Source organism: Tupaia chinensis, unplaced genomic scaffold, assembly GCF_000334495.1.
Source record: "Tupaia chinensis unplaced genomic scaffold, TupChi_1.0 Scaffold000037_17, whole genome shotgun sequence".
Classification (NCBI taxonomy): Eukaryota; Metazoa; Chordata; class Mammalia; order Scandentia; family Tupaiidae; genus Tupaia; species Tupaia belangeri.
This window is the reverse complement of record NW_006159475.1, coordinates 819,776-842,938: the sequence shown is the minus strand read 5'-3', so window position 1 is coordinate 842,938 and position 23,163 is coordinate 819,776. Positions and strand designations below refer to the sequence as shown.

The window sequence follows — 23,163 nt, the reverse complement described above, 5'->3', positions numbered from 1 at the left end:
TGGGTTCCTAGCAAGTGATTGTTATTGATATGTACATGTTACTGTTTCCACACCTGTTCAGGCTTTGGAAACTCCTTGGCCATTCTTGAATTGCAGCCTTACAAATCAAAGGTTGGCCAGATATAAGTTTAATAAAGACTTGATGTCAAGGTAAGATAAGGTTCTCTCGGCCCAATTTAGTTTTAGCACATCCTGCACAAAGGGCATTAGCACCCTTATAAGACAACTCCCAGAGAGCTGGGAATCCATCTGCTACTTAAGGACACAGTGAGAAGATGCCATCAATAAACCAGGAAACATCAGACAACAAATCTGCCAGTTCCTTGATCTTAGATTCCCAGCCTCTAGAACTATGAGAAATGCATTTCTATTGCATTTCTCAGAGTAAGATATTTTGTTATAGCAGCCCATACAGACTAGGACTGTAATAGGAGTTTATAAAACCTAATGATTAATTTCAGGCCTAGATTGTCAAAAGCCTTATGCTCAGAATGTCTGTGGTAACACCTTTTCTTTTTCTTTCATACCTTTTTATTATAAGTAAACCTTAAATATTATAATACAGGATATTCCTTTCTTAGACTTATTTATTCAATTTTATTTGCTATTATTATTTTATTCTTTAAATTGACCAGAGAGAGAAAGAGAAAGAGAAAGTGAGAAAGCAAGCTGCCAGGTCCTGGACTTGTATCGTGCTCAGCCATGTGGGTGTCCAGTGCCTTAACCACCATGCCACCTGCTGTCCCCTACATTAAATTTTTTTTTAATTTAAAAGTAGAACAAGTCTGAGAGATGTCTCTTTTCTACCCTGAACAAAGGAAATGCTGTAGCTATGTAATTACAATTCTAAATGATGGTTATTCTGGTTTAAATCATGGAATATTGAGCCTAGGGCCAGAAAATACCATGGATGTTAAGGTGACTGGATTCCACACGACTGACTGCCTGGATTGAGTCCCAGACCAGTGACTTGAAAAACATGCTAGATGTGTGTGTGGATGCCCCATATCTTGAAATGAGAATAGAGGAGAGGGAACTATGGTGTGGCCATTCCTTACTTTCTCTCTCTCTCTCTCTCTTTCTCTCTGTCTGTCTGTCTGTCTCTCTCTCTGTCTCTCTGTCTGTCTGTCTGTCTGTCTCTCTCTCAGCAAGCACACATGCCCTATATAAAACTAAAAAGGAAAAAAAAATGAGTCTGGTCTCTGATCATAAATTCTTGGACACAGTAAAAGAAATGCATAGTAGATCACTGTAACCTAGTCAGTATATAAATGAAGCTAAAATACTATATTTTAACAAAAAAAAGTTAGACACTGAGTTGTTGTCCCATCCGGCTATATAGAAGAATAACAAACACTTGAACTAAAGTTAAAAGGAAACATTTATTAGCTATTTGTCCATAAGTAAACAAAAATTCATAAGAGTGCCAGACCTAGGAAAAATTGTGCATTAAAAAAAAGATGTCATCACCTCCAGTTTCCCTCCTCTTCACCTAGCAACACAACTAAAGATGTCTCCCAAATCCTGACCACTTATGCCCCAGGAGTTCAAGAAAAAGTTAATATACTACTTTTCAATTTATTTAATAATGTAAACTACTTTCTAATGTCGCGCTAGCAGATGGTGTAATGGTTATGTCTCCCACGTAGTTGACTGTGGTTGAGTCCTGAACCCAGTTCAGTGTGTGCCCAGAATCCTGAGAGGAGAATAGAGGAGAAGGGACTGTGGTGTGGCTATCCCCCCAGGGGCTGATTTCTTGCTCTCTGTCTCTCCAGTGAGCACAAGTACCCTATAGCAAAATACTCTTAAAAAAACCCAAAACAACAACAACAACAAAAAAACTATTTTTCTCATGTGACCTGTAATTTTTTTCAATGGCAGCATATATTAGAGTCCCAAGAAAATTTTATTAACATACATGCCAGATATGTTTCCTCTTTACCTCCAAGATTCTGATATACCCAGGAAAGGAGAATACGTCTATCTTCACCTCCTCCTTAACAAGTATTAGTTGTATTTTTCTAATTCTTATATGATTTTCTGGAAAGTGACTCATTATCCTTTCTTAAACAGCACTACTGCCATTTCTTGTCATAGGTTTCAAAAGGCCTTTCATCCCTTCCCCAAATTCTGTTTTTGAGAATACCCGTAGCCTAGACGAATTGGAGGTCAGACAACAAAAAAAATAGCCTCTACTGTGAAACTCAGAAATTCCCTAAATTATATCAGCGTCAATCACTGGTATTAGACTTTTGGTTCTCCTTTTCTCAGCATTTGGGCTAAAGTGCAGATAAGGTAAGAGGCAGAATATTAGAAACATTTCATTAACTTTAATTTATGAGGACAAATTTTGAACTTTACCTCAGACCCTCTAAGTGAAAATCTTGTGTTGATCAATGAGGATACTGCACTATAAGAGTCACAACTGTGATCATTCTATCATACATAATTTTGATAACATATGATTCAAAATTATACTCACGTACTGTATAATCTTATTTCTCTCCCTTCCAAAATTCTGTCTTCATGACATTTTCAACAACAGGACTAGTTCACGTTTATTAGCATCTTCTATATGCCAGGTTCTATGCTAACTATCTTACATACACTATCTCATTTAACCCTCCGAAGTCCATAAGGTAGATACCAGAATTCTCCACACTTTACATGTAAAGAATTTGAGACATAGAAATTAAGAAATTTGCCTCGTGTTGTATGATTAATAAGTGGTGAGGCAAGTATTCAAACTCAAGTTCTGATTCTAGACCTTGTGCTGATAACCACTACACTAGGAACTAAGTCATGCTCCCTTATTCATTTGCTTTCATTCTTCGTCCGTTGTCATGCTTTTAACCAGGTTTCCATGTCACTGTCTACCCCTAGAGTTAGCTCCACTCTGTAATTCATTCACTCATTCATTCGTCTAACGAGGCTAAGGGAAAATCACACTAACAGTAGGACCTACCACACAATGTTGCTGTGGAAGTGAAATAAAACAACCTGTGCAAATGGTCGGGCACAATACGTGGCACACGATAAACAATCAATAATTATGAGGTTAGTTTATAAAAAAACCTGCAGTTTCAATCTCAGGTGCTTGCTCTCAGACCAGAGGGTCCAGAGGGGAGCAGCTGCCATGCAGTGAGCAGTCACATGGCGAGTCCACATGGTGAAGGAATGAAGTCTCTGGTCATCTGCTAGCAAAGAACTGGGGCCTGTTCACAACCACATGAGTGAACTTCAAAGCAGATCCTGCAAGCTTACTAAAGCCTTAAACTAACTGCAGCCTTGGTTGACAATCTTAAGGATCTCTCACTAGAAAACCTGAGCCAAAGCCCCACAGCTAAGCCACTCCCAGATTCCTGACTTTCAGAAATTGTGAGATAATAAATGTTAGTTGTTTTAAGTTGTTAGTTAATAACTAATACAGCAACTTTTTTTTTAAGGAAAAAAAAAACATAAAGAAAAGATTTCATGGAATATTTAACTTTTGAAAGTAAAATATATTTCTTTCCTTAGCATTGTTTCTATTCGGGACTCTAGCAGCAGTTTTCTTTTAGACTCAGGCAAGCTGTCTCATGTCATTACTTATCTGCTCAAAATAACTGTCAGCATAATTGCTCTTTGTACAACATTTCACTATGCTTTGCTACTTACTCTTGTGAAGGAAACCAGACTTTCACTGTCAGCAAGATTAGTATAAATCCCACTGAATAAACAATATTGAAGAAAAAGTAGAAGCTATAAATTTATTCTGCCTTTTTCAGAAGCAACATGATCTTTTAGAATTACCAGGCATTTCTAATTCAGGCATGAATCTCTATAACTCCAGAGAGTAAAGGACTTTAAGGCTATTGAGTCAAAATGATTCTAAAAGAGGATTCTGATTATCCAAGCAACCACAAGGTCTCCAATGCTAGTAGAAAAATGAACAATAGAGGAAAGAGAAGGCAGGAATTGCTATTGTTTTCTAGGTATTTTAAGGAATATTATTGGATCTAGCTTACAGGAAATGTTTTTGTACTAGCCTAAGCCAAATTCTAAGACTGCTTTTGTCTTGCAAAAGGAAACTAGAAAATAGAAAGGTTTTGGCAGGCCTTGACCTTTCTGACAGTTATTTACCATTTAATTTCACTGGCCTTTTAATACTAGCATTCCTCTGGATCCTTTGTCAATATATATGCTAGCCGAGTCATTATTATGGCTTTGATTATATTACTCCTAAATCTACATTTGTGATTAAGCCTACTTTTTCAAGTTCAGGATCCATATTTCCAACTAATATGAAAGCTCTCCACATGGAGAAATGGCACATATCTCAAATACAACATTTGAAACATTAACAACTCATTACCTTCATTACTAATCAGCAATGAGTCCTTCAACATCCTCTTTGGTTAAATGTGCTATCAAAATATAATCTCCCATAGTACAAATCTTAGAATTAGCCCCAGTTACCCTTTGTTCCATCTGGGGCACCTAATCTTTTGATTAGTCCTTGTACTTTTAATATATTTGTGTCTTTACAATTAAAATTAAATTCTTATGTATGGCACAGAGTTAGGTCTTGCCTTTTATCCACTCCAATAATCCCTTCCTTTTTTTTTTTTTTAAAGATTTCTGTCATAGGAAGCATGTGCGCACTGGAAAGAGACAGAGACAGGGAGAGTGGGAAAGTGAGAACTCGTCCCCCAGGGCACATGGTCACATAGTAATCTCTTCTCCATTCTCCTCTTGGGATTTTGGGCACACATGCATGCATGACCAGCATATTTTTTAAAGTCACTGGATTTGGGACTCGAACCATTCAGTTGACCATGTGGGATCCAGTTCCTTAACCACCATGCCATCTGCTGGCCCCCAAAATCTCTGCCTTTTAATTGGGTTACTTAGATCATTTCAATTTAATCAGATACAGTTAGTGTAAATCCTGTATCTATTTGCCCCATCTATTCTTTGATTGCTTTTTGACAAAAGCAAATCAATGGGAAAAGACAGTCTTTACAACAAATGGTGCTGATACAACTGAACATCCATAGACCAAAAAAAAAAAAAAAAAAAAAGAAAGAAAGGAAAAATAAAAAATAAAAGGAAAGAAAAAGAAAAAAGAGAGAGCAAGAACCTCAGCCTGAACCTCAAACCTTGCATAGAAGGAAGTGTAAAATGGATTGTGGACCTAAAATAAAATGTGAAAATATTAAAATTAAAAAAAAATTTATAAGAGAATTCTTGAGGATTTAGAGTTCTCGGATTTTACACCAAAAGTGTTATCCATAAAAGAAAAAATATATATACTGTACTGCATCAAAATTAAAAACTTTTGATATAAAAAAGACCATCTAAAGAGTATTTTAAAAGAAGCTACAAACTAGGAGTAAAGACCTGCTAATCACTATGTAACAAAAGAATAGCACCTATAATATATAAAAACATGGCAAAGACATGCAGAGACATTCCACCAGAGAGGAAATGCAGATAACAAACATATACAAAAATGCTATTTCATCATGATGTGATCATTAGTGATCATCCAGATGGGATTGCAAATTATAACCTCAGTGAGTTATCCTAGAGTATTAGAATGACTAAACTAAAGTAATGACAACACCGTATGATGGTAATAAGAATGTAGAGAAACTAGATCACTCATACATTGCATGTGGGAATTTAAAATGGTTCAAGTGGGGCCAACCAGTGGCGTGCTGGTTGAGGCAGTTGGATTCAACATGGTTGACTGCATGGTTTGAGTCCTGGACCTCAGAGCTTGGAAAACAACATGTTGAGTAAATGTGCATGCATTCCCAAAATTCTAAGAGGAGAAAAGAGGAGAAGGGATTGTGGTATGGCCATCCATCCCCCCATGGGGTGCTTCCTCTCTCTTGCTCTCTCTCTCTCTCTCTACTCTCTCTCATTCTCTGGCAAGCACACACACCTTATAGCAAATTTTTCAAAAAATGATTTAACCATTCTAGAAAATACTTTGGCAGTCTCATAAAACAAAATACCGATAAACCATACAACCATGCTATTATACTTTTTGATATTTATATTATAGAAATGAAAACTCATGGTCATACAAAGTATGTATACAAATGTTTAAAGCTTTATTTGTAATTACCTAAAAGTAGAATCAGCTCAGATATTCTTTAGCATATGTATAGTTAGAGAAACTGCAGTATATGCTTACTGTAAAATACTAGTAATAACAATGTACATACTATGAACACTTGCAATATCTTAAATAGAGTTGCAGAGAACTATGCTGAGTGAGGAAAAAGGCGCCAATTCTAAAAAGATAATCCTGTTTGACTCCATTTATGTAACATTTTTGAAAGGACAAAGTTTGCAAAATGGAGGACAGACAGAATAATAGCAGCCAAGGGTTAAAGACGGGATGGTTCTGCCACAATCCCTTTCCCATTTCTCCTTTTGAGTCTTTGAATACTCACACACACACATGCCCAGTATGTTTTTAAATCTTAACTGAATTGCATAAAAATGCCTTAAAAGTAAGACAAACTAAGTATTGTGGAAGTACAGAAAAAGAATTGAGATTGAGAAGATGTGACTAAAAATTGTGATAGGATGTTAAGAGCTGAGATGGGAGGGGAGGTGGTAGGCACAGAAAAAAGAAAAGGAAGACACAACCCAAGTATAGGCAGAGAGATGCTCGTTCACATTTTCAGTTTTACACTGTAATAACATTTCTGCTCATCTTATTTCCTTACCCTCTTTGGTTGAACCTGGTTCCACCATCATTCCCATTCACTTTCAGTTCTTATAATCATCTTTCATCACCTGTTAAATCTTTCCTCTTTCACTCCCACCCAACCCTACAAGATGGTTCAACCCTTTGAACTTCGGCAGATGACTCATGCTCTGGTAGAAAGTGACGTAAAGTACTAAGTGTACAACAGTAATACTAAATGGGTCTAGAAGTCAGGAAAACTTCCTAGGCCAAAAAAAAAATCTTTTAATAGAAACAAATATATTCTGTAAACAAAAATTACAAATGGTGATTTCTCAAATTGAAAAAGTTTTGTTCATTTCTAAATCTAGATAGAAATTTTATCATAACAGGCTTCAAAAGAATCCAAAATGAGGAAATTCTGCATTTTTGTAAGTGTAAATTAGAAATGGGAAAGAACTCCAAAGAGTTGTATTTCACCAGGGTAAGTAATCACTGTGTCTAAGATGAGTAAAATAAGTTTAGAATAATTTTTCTTACATTTAAAAATACTGTTCCATACTTTCTTTTGAACATAAACAAATATATTTCTGTTTAAATTTCACACTCTAAAGCACCCCCCCTTTTATTTAGATCATGTACAGCTCCAATGATAGCCTTCAAAAATATTTTAAATAATATTTTAAGAATCATTTCCTTCCTTCCTTCCTTCCTTCCTTCCTTCCTTCCTTCCTTCCTTCCTTCCTTCCTTCTTTCCTTTTCTCTTTCTCTCTTTCTTCTAATTTGACCAGAGAGGGACAGAGAGAGAGAGAGAGGGAAAGTGAGAAAGCAAGTCACCAGGTCTGGGACTCTAACTACAGTTGACCATGAGGGAGGGCCCTTGACCACTAAGCTACCTGCCAGCCCCAAATCTTTTCATGATAGAGGATTGGCCTTAAGGCACAGCAGTTAAAACATTGCACAAAGGAATTCAGGTCCCACATGGCTGACCAGAGTTTGAATCCTCACCCCCTGCTTAGCTCCTGCACAAGTGCTCAGGATTCTGCTGAGATGGAGAATAGGAGGAAAAAAATGATTGCAGCATGACCAGACCCTGTTGAGAAATGTTTTCTCCTTCTTATGCTCTCTCCCTTGTCCACATGTACTCTCTACCATGAATAAAAATAAACTTTAAAAAATGAGAGGCTACATTAAGGTTTTGACCAATTCTTCACTGATCAATTTTATATAAACAAACACGGTATTTTATTTATGTTTTGGAAAGGAGAGGTCTTTTAAGAATGCCACAGAAATATAAAGAAAGACTAAAAAAAATTATCTTTACAGTATAACAAATGTTTAAAAATCTTGTATTGTGAAAGTCTTGGCTTCAGCAAATAACATCCTTTTAATTTGTTAAAGACTGCATGTGTTCACTGGAGAGAAAGGGAAAAGAAAAAGAGAGAAAAGGAGGGAAAGTGAGAAAGCACCTCTCATGAGGGTCAATCATGCTGCAACCCTTTCTCCTCCATTTCTTACTCCTTGGGGTTTAGGGGCATGGGCGCACATGTACACACACACACACACACACACACACACACAAACATATGCCCAGTGTTTTTCAAGCCACTGGGTTTGGGACTCAAATCATGCAGTTGGCCATGTGGGATTCCACTGCCTTAACAATCATGCAACCAACTGGCCCAAGAATATCTCTTTTAGACCTTTCTTGTATGACTTGGTTCCAAAACTAGAAATCCTTAAACATAAAGAATAAAAAGTGACTCTTATTTCTTATACCTAAGACTGAAAAAACCCCATCTGACACCGTAAGCATTTAAAGTATTTTAAAAAGTCAGAATCAGATATAGAAGCAGAAAGGAACCTTTGTGCAGTTCAGCTCTTTTATTTTACAGCCAAGGAACCAGAATCCCAGAAAGATCAAGTGACTGCCTAAATTCTCTGAGTCTCTAATTGCTGCTCTTTACACATTGTCACACTTCTCTATTTAAAGATAAATTACAAATTGGGACCAGCAGTTAGCATAATGGCTATGTCGCTGGACTCCCACATAGTCGACTGCGGTTCGCGTCCTGGACCCTGTGGCTTAAAACTCACGCCGGGCGCGTGTGTGTGCGTGCCCAAGATCCCGAGAAGAGAATGGAGGAGAAGGGATTGCGGCGTGGCCATCCTCCCACTGGGAGGGTGATTTCTCACTTTCTATCTTTCTGTCTCTCTCTCTCTGTCTGTCTGGTGAGCGCACATGCCCTATAGCAAAAACCTCTCCCCCCCAAAAAAAAAAGATAAATTGCAGATTTACATTTTGTTGCCTCCATACACAATTCTTTATTTTATAAGGAATTTAACTAGCAATGAACAATTTAGATTCCTTCTAGTCAATTCACAGAAAAAAAACTTTCAAAATATTTCAGAGATATTTCCAGATACTTCAGAGGAATAGTCTGCAGAAGCCTTCGTTTTCTCAGGTCTGTGTTTCTTATCTGTTTTTAGTCATGATGTTATTTGAAAAGTGCATAAAATCTGTGATACCAGTGTGTGTGTGTGTGTGTGTGTGTGTGTGTGTGTGTTGGAGAGGGGAAGAATAATATATAACAGAGGTTTCAGTGATTTCAGGTAGAGATTGTTTGCACTAGACTGTCAAACTTACCGTAGCATTAAACCAAATTACCAGCAAATAATATTTCACTCATCTATAAATAAATAGTATGTTTACCCAGAACTACCATCTGAAATTGGATGCTCTTCTTAGAAACGAGGACCAACAAGAAATGGCATATGGTATATATTGTACCATTAGGAAAACATTCTGCAGTAGTTCATATGTAAAGATTCACACTATTTCCGAGATACAGCCAAGTGCTTGCCTGGACATTCTAGATGATTCCATTTCATTAAATGAGGACTACATACTCCGTTATAGTTTTCTCTTTTGTTTTGTGTCCAATGAACCAGTTTCCCCTAGGCTAGATTTTCCTAACTAGATTTTCCTAATATCACTGATTTATAAACTGGCCTTCCGACCCTTCTTTTCCCTACTTGATTTGGCCTTTACTCTTTAACTAGTATATTAATGGATTTGTTTTTATTCATTTATTTATTTTTGCTTCTTGGGAAACATTTTTTTCACTCCAAGTGAGTAATTTATAGAATAACGAATATAATTGAAGTTTAGAATAATCTCTCTCACATCTCATATTTTAAATTGTTAGCTCTTTCCACACTGACTACTGCTTTAAGGATTTTTTTTTAAACTAAGGTGTAATTTACATAAAATAACATCAGTTTTGTGAGCATATTCATTTTAAAAATAATAATTTGCTTTAAATTCTTTTCGGAAATAAGAAGATAAGTGAATAAATAATTGGTTGATTAATTCACAGCAGATCTGTGAAGTCTGGCAAGAGGGAACTGTAAGAGAAGACTAGAAATACAGAGATAAGATAAGACATTATAGATAAGAGTGACTAGGCTCATCCAAAAAGAGGCACTGAGAGTAAAGAAGAAGCAAGATAAAACTGTTATTTTATTACTACCAAGGACAGAAATAACCAGGATGAAAATGAAGAGAAAAGAAGAATATTTGAAGAACCCACCTTACATAGTATTTATTCATAACTGTGTTCAATAAAGGTTCGTTTATTCAACAAACATTATGATGAGTCTATTTTGAATCAGGCATTTATATTTCCTGCCTTCTCAAAGCTGTAGTGACAGTCAAATTTATTCAAGAACTCAGAAGTTACCTAAATTCTTAAACGTTTGTTAACAAAATACTCGCAAACTTAAAAAACTAAATGATTTATGCCACTAGTGTAGTGATAAAGAAAACAGATCTACTTTATAGGGTAGCAAGTTATTTACCTGGCTTATTGATAAAATTAGATTTTGAAAAGTAATGAGTTACGTAATGAGATTCACTGAATCTCAAGTTGGTTAAATATGTTCATTATATTTCAAATCAATTTTACGTGTACACTATAGTTACAGTCCTGAATAAAATTCACTTCACTACTTTAACTTTTCTTTTTTTTTTTTCTTTTTTTTTTTTTTGAGAGGTTTTTGCTATAGGGCGCATGGGCTTGCCAGAAAGGGAGAGACAGAAAGTGAGAAAGCAGCCCTCAGGGGGGATGGCCACGCTGCAATCCCTTCTCCTCCATTCTCCTCTAATGACCATGGGCACACATGCACACGCACCTGCTGTGAGTTTAAGCCACCAGGTCCAGGACTCGAAACGCAGTTGATTACATGGGAGTTCAGCGATAGAGCCATTATGTCTACTGCTGGTCCCTCACTACTTTAACTTCTGCCCAGTTCTGGTTTTCTTCTTAGTTTTTAAAATTCATCACTGTGGTTATCTTATTTTTTAAAGAGATTTTTGCTATAGGGTGCGCTAACCAGAGAGACAGAGAGATGGAGAGACAGAAAGAGAGAAATCATCCCCTGGGAGGATGGCCACGCTGCAATCACTTCTCCTCCAGTCTCTTATTAAGATTTTGGGCACACACACATACACATGCCCAACATGAGTTTTAAACCACCAGGTCCGGGACTCATTAAATATATTGATTCCTGGGATTCATTTAAGTCCTCTTAAGTAGTTACTCTGTATTTTTCACGTTTTAACCTAAGCATTTTCTAAGTTATTTAATTTCACTATGGTTTCTTAGAAGTCAAATAAATATCTTGAAACAATCCAGCATTCAATGATCTTCTCTCTGTTGAGAAAGACAGCCATTCTGGCCAGTCCCACAGGCCAGTAGCTGAGCACACTGCACCAGGAGTTGGAACATGGCCCACCAAGGTCACAATGCTGGTCACAATGGTTTGAAAAACACACTAGGCATATATGCATGTCCATGCATGCCCAAAATCATGATCAAAAAGCAAAATGGAGGAAAAAGGAGTATAGTGTATGGGGTTACCTCTCTCTCTCTGGTAAGCACGTGATTTATGGCAATTAAAAGAAAAAAAATCCCTCTGTAAGTGCTCTTCCTCAGTAGAGCCAATGTCCCACAAAATTCAACTTCATTCATACGATTCATTAATCAGAATATAAGTATCTACTAAAGATAAAGAAGTGTGCTAAGATTTACAAACATGGGACTGGCAGGTGAAGTGGTGTTTGGGGTGCTAGATTATCACATGGTTGACCACTTTCAAAACCCAGACTTGGCATCTTGCTTTTTTAACTTTCCCTCTCTCTCTCTCATTCTTTCTCTGGTCAAATTTTTAAAAAGTCATTATAATAAATGTAAAAATAATTACAAATATAAAGCAAACTCGTAACTAATATACTGATGACAATGAAAAGCTTAATTCAAAAAACAGTGATCAATTCACTTTTAAGCACCAGTAACTCAAACATGAACAAACTACAAATGAACTACTAAGTGAATAACAAGTCAAGTAAATAACAATAGGCAGAAGAAGATTCCAACATAGAATTAATGTATTTTAATTATTTGAGGAGAAAGTTATATTCAAAGTGAAAGTAAAAGTAGAGACGGTCTAGGCAAATAATTGCATATATTTCTTTATTTAAAGATGACTAAAGAGGAGACTATCAACCTGAGAATAAATTAAAATCTAGTATTTTTCAAAAAAAGCTATTCATTAAAAATTTTTCTCCAAAGAGAATATAACTTATTTACTCCTTTTTTCATTGCTGCTCACTCAAAAGTTTCTACCAGACTTCTAGGATGAATACACACATACTTCTTTTCCATACCAAATGTGATACAAAGAAATTCACCCTTTGAAATGTTACAGTTACTGATTGTAAGTAATATTTATATTTATATGTTGCGTATAGATGAATTTCTTAGTGAAAAATGATAAAAATAGATTACGATTCAACAACAAAAAATGCTGTTTGAGAGAGTAGTATAAATTTAAAAAGTGTAGTATAAAACATGTTACTGCAACATATTGTTTTAAAATTAGCTAAGTAATTTTGAAAGGAAAAATAAATTGCTCTTAGATTTCTTAATTGACACATAAAAGGAAGAATTTTTGCTAAGACAGCCAAATTAAAAACCATTCACAGTAAAATACAACAGAATCTAGACTTTTCTGAAAATTTTAAATAAGAAAAACATGTCTCAGAGGTTGTGATATCTGTCCTCATTCCTTGAGAAAATAACACCCACATTCAGTTATCATCACTTCACACAAACTTCTGATTTTGGTGCTTTAAAGTATGAATATAAACATACAAAGAAATCACTTAAAAGAACGTTAAAAGAACCACCATTCTTAAAAACGAGGTACTAGATATCTATAACAATTTCAATTTATAAATATGCTTCCATATACATTGTATATCTTTATATTTAAATATAAATACATGAAGAAATCACTCAGAAAAACTTTAAAATTAACATAAAACCTGATATGTATATTTCAACATATAGTTAATGTCATATTCAGGAGGTTATAGGGAAAGCTGAGGGGGATAAAAATAAAATTATGAACCTAAAATTTAGACAAGTAGTTGAACTTTTATTTTCAATCAAACCTATTTCGATCAATTTAGGGAAGACAAACATTTTGTTTAAAAGGATGAAACTTCATTTTATGCTTAAATGCATGGGAAAGTAAGATTAAAAGTCAAACCAAGAATAAATATTCTTAAATACATTCTGTGGTGAAAGAGACAATTTAAAAATTGAAACAGCTTTAAAATATTAATTCGATTTCATATGAAAGAGAAAAGAATGTTAGAAAATGGTTTTATCAAAAACTAAAGAGATCTGGGACTAGAGCTACTTAGAATCATACCAATTAAAGTAAATTAAATCTTGAGAAGTCATCAGGGAAAACAGAAGCCAGGAGTAGCAGAACTACCATTGGTCACTTAGTCAAATCCTTTTTATATCTAAAGGTCAAAGGTCTCTCTTTCACAGTCATTACACAGTTCTTTAAAATGAGGCACTAGATATCTCTAACAATTTTAATTTACAAACATGCATCCATGTACATTGTATTTCTTAAAGAAAAAGAAAGAAAGAAAGAAATGTAACATCCCAAACACAAAAGCAATCAAATAAGAGAAAAACAGCATTAATACTGAATTTTGGGTGGGGGGAGGGAGTGATCTCAATGATTACTAACAAAACAAAACAACCCTGAGAGGTTGCCAGCACCCCCAGAAGCATTTCTCCATCAAATGAGTTAAAGGACAGAAGCTCAGCTAAACAGCCAGTGACCATTTGCAAGCCTCCTAGGTATATTCCCAGCAGACACATTATCAGATTAAAGGAACTGCAAACAAACTGGGCTGAAACCTTTCTTTGTCCAAACCCAGCCTCTTCTTCCTGTGATGTCATATTACAAATCTAGCAAGCCTTTCTTTTTCACTTCAGAGAAAGCTCATCTCACAATACAGCTAGCAACTGAGGAAAAAAGCCTCAATTCAGCAAGAGCTAACACGCCAAGGAATTTACTTCGGAACCTTTAAAAGACTCTTGTGCCATCTGGGATCCACTGCAGAATTACCAAAAAGGAAGACCTCACTTAAAAGAATCAAGAAGTAAAATAGGACAAATTGGGAATGTTTAAGTCTTTGAAACTCAGCGATGAAAAACAAAGTGAGATTGGTAACCTAAGCTTAAACATTCCAGAGCATAAAGAAACTTTAATTTTGGAATATTTATCCTGACTCCTGAAAATACAAGTTTTAGAAGACAAGGAGTTTTATTTCCGTTTCAGAACACCACTTCTCTTTGTATTTATACTCCTATGGGTTGGCCTCATTGACTGCATTTTTTAAAGGTCGTTCGTCGGTTAACTAAGTCTTGGATTCATGGATTTTCTGGAGACTTGAAAAATGAGAGTATTTTCCTGTTAAAGTACCACGTGGAAACTGCACAGCAACAGATTTCATGTTTCTTTTGGAGATTTCCGGAAAAAAGAGAAGCATTTATAAAACTCCCCAAACATCCACATTCTCAGCTACCAAGTCAGAGGCTACAGTGGCTACAATCTGAATACCAAAGGAGACGCGACAAAAGGACTTCCACGCGGGAAACTGGACGTGCCTTTATAATGGTAAGCACTAACAACTCCTACTGCTCCTATGATGACTCCTTTAAGTACACTTTGTATGGGTGCATGTTCAGCATGGTGTTTGTGCTCGGATTAATATCCAACTGTGTAGCCATATACATTTTCATCTGCACCCTCAAAGTGCGAAATGAAACTACTACGTACATGATTAACTTGGCAATGTCAGACTTGCTTTTCGTGTTTACTTTACCCTTCAGGATATTTTATTTTGCAACACGGAATTGGCCATTCGGAGATTTACTCTGTAAGATTTCTGTGATGCTGTTTTATACCAACATGTATGGAAGCATTCTGTTCCTAACCTGTATTAGTGTCGATCGATTCCTGGCGATCGTCTACCCATTTAAGTCAAAGACTCTAAGGACCAAACGAAATGCAAAGATTGTTTGCATGGCTGTGTGGCTAACTGTGATCGGAGGAAGTGCACCAGCAGTTTTTATTCGGTCTACCCACTCTCGGGGTAACAATACCTCAGAAGCCTGCTTTGAAAATTTCCCAGAAGCCACATGGAAAACTTATCTCTCAAGGATTGTAATCTTCATTGAAACTGTGGGATTTTTTATCCCTTTAATTTTAAACGTAACTTGTTCTAGTATGGTGCTGAGAACTTTAAATAAACCTGTTACATTAAGTAGAAGCAAAATAAACAAAACTAAGGTTTTAAAAATGATTTTTGTACATTTGGTCATATTCTGTTTCTGTTTTGTGCCTTACAATATCAATCTTATTTTATATTCTCTTATGCGAACACAAAAGTTTGTTAATTGCTCAGTAGTGACAGCAGTAAGGACGATGTACCCAATCACTCTCTGCATTGCCGTTTCAAACTGTTGTTTTGACCCTATAATTTACTACTTTACATCAGACACGATTCAGAATTCAATAAAAATGAAAAGCTGGTCTGTTCGAAGAAGTGACTCCAGATTCTCTGAAGTTCAAGGCACAGAGAATTTTATTCAACATAACCTACAAACTTTAAAAAATAAAATATTTGACAGTGAATCTACCATATAAGCTGCCTGCAATAAAACAACTGGGACTTCACTGGGACAGACCTCCAAGTTTCCTCAACTGTGAATAGTGTTTTCTTGGACAGACTATTTCTCCATCTCTGAAAGAAAATTAACATGTGGCCATCTGAAGTGTTTGGTATAAAGACCATTTGTATTCAATGTGTTAAGCATTAAAATATATTCTATTCTCATATACACTCCATTTTATTTTTCTGAGCCATTTTGATGTGTTCCTTGATTAAAAAACTCTTTAAAGAGGTTATTCAATGTCTAAAAGTGACTATGATTTGAATCATGTGGTGACCATCTGTACTATTTTTAAGTTCATCTTTAATACTAAATCAATTTGCGAAATTTTTCATACAGTAGTTTGTGTACAAAATGACTTACTCATACCTTGTTTTACATATTTAATATTTTAATCCAACATATATCTCATGTTTATTCATTTATATTAAGACTCGTAATCATGTTTCTTAAACTGTAATGATAAATGAGGAAGGAAAAGTACATTAATCAAAGGTTTTTGAAATACCTTCCCTCCAAAATTGCTAAAAATAGAGTGTTCTGAAAATGATGATACACTAACAGAATCTGAAGATCATGAGCAGTAACACTTAGATAACATTCAGGACTTTTTGTCTATGTAGGCAGTTCTTAAAAAGTAGATGGCATCTAAATCTGTAGTATGCTTTAAAATTACTATTTTGATTCAATTTCTGGATATAACAGTACCTAATTTCAAAATGATACATGCCACAAAAATTAAAAAGAAAAAAACTCCGTAAAATGGTATTATGTGAACACTACCAGAGGTTCATTTTAAAGGTACATTTATGCCACAACAAAGAACTTGGATTTTAATTATGTTAGGTCAAGAAACAGAGTGAAATACATACAGTACCTGCTTAGAAAAGTGTGTATGTGTATATTTATTTCTACTTCCTTTCCCTCTTCTGACCAATTTAAGTTAAATACTGAATAGTTGAAAACCTTTCAAGTAGGCAAAATGTTACTGTATGTCAAAACAATGATTAAGCACATAGTTCCTTATGTTAAAAAGGAATAAAACAAGGCCATTTTGCATTTTCATTTCACTAATAAAAAAATCATACAGCTTTGAGGTAAAATTGAGAGAAGAACAAACTACACAGGAAATTTTTCATTTGTCAGCATATCCTTTCTTTTCCTTTAAATTCAAACAGTTCAACAAACTCAATAAAGGACATGTAATTAAATTCAGTATTAGCTCTATCTAATTTTTGCCATCTTATCTTTCATGTACTGAATACAATCTGGACAGATCCTCTTTAAGATTTAAATTAGATTTGTGGCCGGCAGGTGATGTGGTAGTTAAGGGCACTGGACTCCTACATGGCCAACCACGGTTTTAAGTCCCAGACCTGGTGGCTTGCTCTCTCTCCCTCTCTCTCTCTCTCTCTCGATCTCTCGATCTCTATCTCTAGCTCTCACTCTGTCCCTCTTTGGTCAAATTTAAATTAATTAATTAATTAAAAGTTAAATAAAACAATTCTGTAAAAAATTTAAATTAGATTTTTGCTAGTTTCTTGGTTTGGGTTAGAATGATTTCAGACAAATCACAATCTTTTGCTAGACCTACTTTTTTTCTTTTTATTCCTCTTTTTTTTAGGTTTCTACCATAGGGCAAAACCATGTACTTGCTGGAGAGCGAGAGAGAGAGGGAAATTTTTTGAGGAATCACCCACAGGGCAGAACGCCATGCCACAATTCCTTCTCTCGGGATTCTGGGCAAGCATGCACAAGTGCTTGGTGTGATTTTCAAGCCTCTGGGTCTGGGACTCAAACTGCAGTCGGCCATATGGGATCCAGTGCCTTAATGACCATACTACCTGCTGCCCCCTAGACCTATTTTTAATAAGCCAGTTTTCAATAAAATAACAGCGTAGGGAGGGTTCTTCAGGCACCCACAGTTTCTTACAGATAAAACTAAAAGTAAATTCTTAACAAAAGACTCTAACTAGTAAAGAAATCAGGCATAGTCTTTTATAGCCCAACAAAAGTATATACATACTGTCATTCTTCAGGGACCCACAGTTTCTTACAGATAAAACTAAAAACAAAGTAAATTCTTAACAAAAGACTCTAACTAGTAAAGAAATCAGGCATAGTCTTTTATAGCCCAACAAAAGTATATACATACTGTCAGTGTATTTTCTTCCACTGATGAGTAGTTTATTTAAATCGTACTTAAAAGAAAATAAGTTTATCATTCTTAAACATGCATTTTAGAGCTAAAAAGCAACTAACAATCTACTGATTTGAAGAAAAGGAGCAGAGAATTCTGTAATTGAGATTTTTCTTAACTTTCCTTGTTTAAATATGTCAGTGTAAAGCTTAAGGCAAGATCACAAAGCATGACTATTACTTTAAAGTACAAGCAAAATATCATCAGATAGTTGTGACTTCTATGTTCACTAGAGAAATCCGATTGTCCTGTTGTCAACAGAAAGATACATGAATCAATAGTTTTGTTAAGGTAAGTTCTTTATAAACCAATAACAGATAAGAAATATAGTCTTCTCATCTAGAATTTCAAATACTGAGAAATTCTTCTCCTACGTGAACAGAAAGAATACCAAACAAAAGTTATTTTCTTTAGTCAATGTTCTTTAAGGTAAATTATATGTTCTAAGGGTTTCTTCTTTCCATTTTACTCAGAAAACCTATATTAAAATTAGAGCTCTGGGGCCAGCAGGTGGTGTGGTAGTTAAATGTGCTGGATTCCCACATAGCCAACTGCAGTTGAAGTCTCGGACTTGGCAGCTTTCTCTCTCTCTCTCTCTCTCTCTCTCTCTCGTCAAATTAAAAAAGAAAGGAATTAAATAAATAAATAATTATTTTTTAAAAATTAGAGCTCTAAGAATTTTACATTTTATTACCTTAAAATGTTAGCATCAACTTGCCCTCCAAAAAAACCCCTAAGTCCACTATTTTTAACATCTTCATTAAACAGGAAATGATTAAACCAATTCTCTTTTCTACATTAACGCCCTTCAAAAGAACAGAATAACATGAGAAAATGTTTCAGGTGAGGAAAAGAGCTTTCCAGCATCCTAATGATTGGTTCTGAACTTAGAAATGATCTTTTCTGAGAAAATATCAACCACGAGTTTACCCAAAAAAGTATAAATATATATGGATTGTACATATCCATAGAAAATTAAAGAAACTAAAAGCACTACTGTATCAGGAGTTATCAAATCTTAATATTCTATGTTCAAATACTAAACATATATATGAAATATAAGTCCTAGTTACAGTTATCTGTATTTAAAGAAATTAGCTACTTAGTTGAGAAATAATAAAACAGAAATGGACAAACTATATTTCCAACTGAGAAATATTAGGTTTATGAATGACACTTAAGAGTCTGAAGCAACTGCTTTTTGGCCCTTTAATTTGGAGCCCCTGATGAACAAAGTATTTTGCCTGTTGTCAATCCATTAAGTTACTACCACCAGAGACTCCTTACTACCTCCCAACACCCAGACTATTTTAGGGCCTGCATGTCAATCCAACTCCAGATGTCACCAAAAGGGAAGATGTGGTCTGGTTTTAGGTGTGAATAAACTTTTGCATAGAAACAATTTTATAAGTATTGCTTAGGCAAGGATGACACTGTGAAGTAATCTTAGAGTAAACTCTTTTTATAAAGTTCTTTTGGGGGACCAGCAGTTAGCGTAATGGCTATGTCGTTGGACTCCCATGTAGTCAACCGTGGCTCAAGTCCTGGACCAGGTGGCTTAAAACTCACGCCGGGCATGTGTGCGTGTGTGTCCAAGATCCCAAGAGGAGAATGGAGGAGAAGGGAATTGCGGTGTGGCCATCCCCCGTGGGGGGTGATTTCTCGCTTTCTGTCTCTCTGTCTGTCTCTGTCTATCTGGCGAGCACACGCACCCTATAGCAAAAACCTCTCCAAAGGAAAAAAAAATAAATTCCAAGATAAAAAGGACTAGTACACAAACTTATGAACACAGGACATATTTAAAACAACTAGAACATTTAATAACCAATAATATTCCTTAATTTGTAGCATTTCTAGAAATTATACTCCTAAAATCTCTAATTATCAAATTTCTGTTTTATCTCTATCACTTTTACCTGATTTCCAACAGTTTTATAAAAGTACAAAAAATATCAATTAAACAAGGCATCAGATTAGATAATAAAATAAAAATAAATAGGAAATGAATTCTAGGCAAATTTATTTTTCTATCAGGTCTTTCCTCTTCCCTCTTAAAAAGATTACTCCAATAGCTTATGTTTTCTTCTATTTACTTATTATGCTGATGATGATTTTGAAATTTGCCATAGGGCTTATGTGCTCAACAGAGACAGAGAGGGGGAGAGGGGAATAAGAAAGCACCACCCCCAGGAAGAAGCCGGCGCTACAATCCCTTCTCTTCTATTCTCCTCTCAGGATTTTGGGCATGCACAGACATATGCCCATAGAGTTTCTCAAGGTGCCAAGTTTGGGACTCAAACTATACAATTGACTATGTAGGATCCAGCTGCCCTAATCACCATACCATGGGTTGGGCCTCCACTAACCTCTTAAAAGGGTACAATATTATCATTTCATCTGAAAAGCAGTGGTAGAAATATAATCCAAGACATAGGACTCCAGAAGTAGAAATAATTCAATAATTTAATAATCAGATTTCAAACATGAAACTTGCTTTACTCATATTATATATTCAAACAACTAAGATTTATAAAAATAATTAAAGTGTAAATAAGTGTTATGAGTGAGACATTAATATGGACTGTATTTTTAACGGCTAATAGCAACAAGGTAAATGTGTTGAGTTCCATTGTCTTCCTATCAAAATAGCTTTCGGAAAATTCACAATTTAGAACTAAAGAGCCTGGCAGCAATCTGATACAATTACACCATAGGCTGAGCAAACTGAGAAACTAAAAGAGTAACTTGCACCCAGTCACATAGCAAGTGAAGGCAAAACAGTGTAAGAACTCAGTTTTATGACTTGTCTAGTCCTGTAATGGTGGCAAGATGAATAGCACTTGCAAAGGCCGATGGAAGAGAACTTGGTAGACTGAAAAGATGAAATCAAAACCGAAGTGGTTGGAGATACAGGGCTAAGATCGTGAGTGTACTTACAGGCCATGTTAAGACAATGTCAAGAGCTGAGAGTGTGTAGAAAATGCTAGAGATGCAGATTTGCATTAGAAATCATATCGGAATACAGATAGAAATGCCTTCGTCTTCAACAAAAAGAAAAAAATAACCACAATGAGAATTATCCTTGTATTTATGTAATTTAAGGGGCTGTTCTTATCTTTTATTTTGATTATGCCCCTTCTCCCTTGTTAAAATGGGAGATACTCTTTTGTGAAATGATGGTAATGACACAAAGAAAAATATTTTAATGCTGTTACCTCAGAAAAGTTAGCAGACTTGGGGGATTAGCAGATGGTATAACGGTTACGATGCTGCACTCCCACGTAGTCGACTGTGGTTCAAATCTAGGACCCAGCGGCCTAAAACTCATGCTGGGCCTGTGTATATGTATGTCCAAAATCCCAAGAGGAGAAGAGATTGTGGTGTGGCCATTCTCCCTGGGGAGGTGATTTCTTGCTTTCTGTCTCTCTGTTTCTCTCTCTCTCTCCAGCAAGCACACGTGTCCTATAGCAAAAATCTCTCTAAAACAAAAGTTAGCAGACTCTGTGAAGAAACTGTTAGCTTCATTCAGTTCTGGTGAGAATGTACCATGGTACAACCCTAAGGTCAGAAGGTAATATTGCGGTTAAGGTGCTGGATTCCCACATAGCCAATCATGGTTCAAGTCCTAGTGCTGGAGGCTTGCTTTCTCTTGCTCTCTCTCTCTGGTGCCCTATAGCAAAAGCTTAAAATAATAATAAATTAAATTAAATTAAAAATTATTAAATTAAAAAAATGATACAACCCTTATGGATAGAAATTTAGCACTATTTAACACACATGTACACACATGAATTTACCCTTTGACCCAGCACTGTTACTTCTAGGTATTTACCCTGAAGATATAGTTTCAATAAAATAAAAAATACATGTAAAAGGTTATTCACTACAGCATTATTTGAAATTGCAAAATACAATACTGAAAACTATTCAGATGTCCAAGCATAGCAGACTGGATGAGCAAACTGCAGTACATACACACAATGTGATATTGTGCTGCTCTAACGATGAGATCTCTATGAATGATATCAAGCCATTTTCAGAAAGTGTTAGAAAACAAAGAAGCAAATTGTAATAGAACGCATACATGCCACCTTGCGTGCAACAAAAAGGCAAAATAAGAAAACATACCTGTTTATTTTTAGAAATGTAAAGTGGAAAAGATCAACCAAAATACAAGGGAGGGAGTAGGAAATGGGGTGGAAGGGATATATCAAAGAGTATGACACTTTTCTGATTGTTTCTTTTTGTAAAGTTTGACTCTGAGAAGCATGTTCACATTGTATCAGGAATTGGCAAGCTTTCTCCTCAAGGGTCAGACAGTAAATATTTTAGGCCTACAGGATGCATGGTCTTGTTATAACTTCTCAACTCTGCACTGCAGTGCAAAAATAGCTATAGACAATACATAAATGAATGAGGTGGCAGTGTTCCAATGAATTTTTCCTTTTTTTTAGAGAGAATTTTGTTATAGGGCACATGCACTCACCAAAGAGACAGAGGGAGACAGAGAGACAGAAAGAGAGAAATCACCCCACAGGAGGGATGGTTACGCCACTATCCCTTCTCCACTCTCCTCTTGGTATCTTGGGCATGCACGCACATGTGCCTGGCGTGAGTTACAGGCCGTCAGGTCTGGGACTCGAACCATGGTCAGCCCAGCAATGTTGTAACCATTACACTATCTGCTGGTCCCCTCTATAAATTTTAATTGCAAAATCAATGGTTGGCCTGTAGGCTCTATGTACTACCTTTGGTTCTAGATAGTCAAAACACTAAAGTCTACAAAGATGAGAAAAAAATAAATAAATAACTCAACAATAACCCTAGAACTTTATTTATATTAGTGCTGGCACATAACTGGTCTCAATAAATATCTGTTCAATGAATGAACCTTAAAGTTCTGTTAAAAAGAGGTGCATCTTTTTTTTTTTTTAATATTTTTGCCATAGGGCATGTGTGCGTGCCAGAGAGAGAGAGGGAGAAAGTGAGAGACATTGAGGGAGAAAGTGAGAAATCACCCTATATGGGGGAAGGCCACACCACAATCCCTTTTCCACGTGCATCTCAGGATTTTGAGCATGCATGCAGGTGTGCATCATTTTCAAGCTGCCAGGTCCAGCACTCGACCCATGGTTGACCATGTGGCAACCACCACAACACCTGCTTGC

At 35.8% G+C, this 23,163-nt stretch overlaps 2 protein-coding genes across 2 annotated transcripts in view; one reads left to right on the top strand and one right to left on the bottom strand.

Moving 5' to 3' along the window:
- Nucleotides 1-23,163, bottom strand: part of RB1 (RB transcriptional corepressor 1) — a 175,399-nt gene that overhangs the window by 41,086 nt on the left and 111,150 nt on the right. The gene's annotated exons all lie outside the window — the stretch shown is intronic.
- LPAR6 (lysophosphatidic acid receptor 6) lies at nt 14,021-15,959 on the top strand. The gene has a single exon (XM_006140426.3). The coding sequence runs from the start codon at nt 14,735-14,737 to the stop codon at nt 15,767-15,769; it is 1,035 nt and encodes a 344-aa protein (XP_006140488.1). The 5' UTR covers nt 14,021-14,734; the 3' UTR covers nt 15,770-15,959.